Source organism: Rhincodon typus, chromosome 47, assembly GCF_021869965.1.
Source record: "Rhincodon typus isolate 14 chromosome 47, sRhiTyp1.1, whole genome shotgun sequence".
Taxonomy (NCBI): Eukaryota; Metazoa; Chordata; class Chondrichthyes; order Orectolobiformes; family Rhincodontidae; genus Rhincodon; species Rhincodon typus.
The window spans coordinates 1,883,909-1,884,727 of NC_063378.1; the positions used below are offsets into that span (position 1 = coordinate 1,883,909).

Here is an 819-nt window from a genome sequence, read left to right on the forward strand (position 1 = left end):
CCAGCTGTTACAGTTGATCTGGTACAGCAAGATAGCAGCACTGAAATCCTCCCGCTCTGTGCGGCCTCCAACTACTACCATCGTGTCTCGGAATAAGGCGGAAACATGGAAAAAGCGGGCGAGGGGCTGAAATTGATAGAAAACAGGGAAAATTAGACATGGAGCAGGAACATAGGCCCATTTCTCTTTGTTCCCTATCGCCTGAGCTACTCAGAAGAGTTGAACTGGTTTATACCATTACCTTGACACCATGGGAGGGGACGAGGAGACTCCAGCTCAGGGTGGGTAAGTGTAGGCTATACAGCTCAGGGGAAGCTGATACACTCTCCAGGTAAAACCGGTAACCCCCAAACACATAGACAGCATCCGTGGCCTGGTGGTAAATGGCTGAGTGGCCATATAAACCTGTAAGGTGCAGAAAGGATTATCAGAATGAACTCAGTCTGTGTACACCAGCTCAAAGACATCGGGGCAGTGCACACATGGCCAATCCACAGTCTCTACGTCAGGCTCCCAGTAAAATGCGGTCTCTACATCTCTCGGGCTGTCAGGGTCTGTGCACAGTGTGAGTTACTCTTGAGGTACAGGGGCTGCTCTTGTCCCCTACTTGTATGGGCTGTTCCAGTGTCTGAACAGTGACAGGTATACAGGCTATACCAGTGTTCCTTCTCTGTAGGTGGGCTTCCTGTGTCCCCTCGCTGTAGGGGGTGTACCTGTAGGGGCTGTCCCCATGTTCTGTACCCGTAGGGGCTGTCCCCATGTTCTGTACCCATAGGGGCCGTCCCCGTGTTCTGTACCCGTAGGGGCCGTCCCCGTGTT

At 52.6% G+C, this 819-nt stretch overlaps 1 protein-coding gene across 1 annotated transcript in view; it reads right to left on the bottom strand.

The window, feature by feature from the left end:
• megf8 (multiple EGF-like-domains 8) overlaps positions 1–819 on the bottom strand; it is a 23,277-nt gene that overhangs the window by 17,033 nt on the left and 5,425 nt on the right. The window contains exons 7-8 of the mRNA XM_048620569.1: positions 242–405; positions 6–126 (exon numbers count right to left, since the gene is read on the bottom strand). Coding sequence (XP_048476526.1) covers positions 6–126; positions 242–405 — 285 coding nt within the window. The remainder of the gene's footprint in view (positions 1–5; positions 127–241; positions 406–819) is intronic.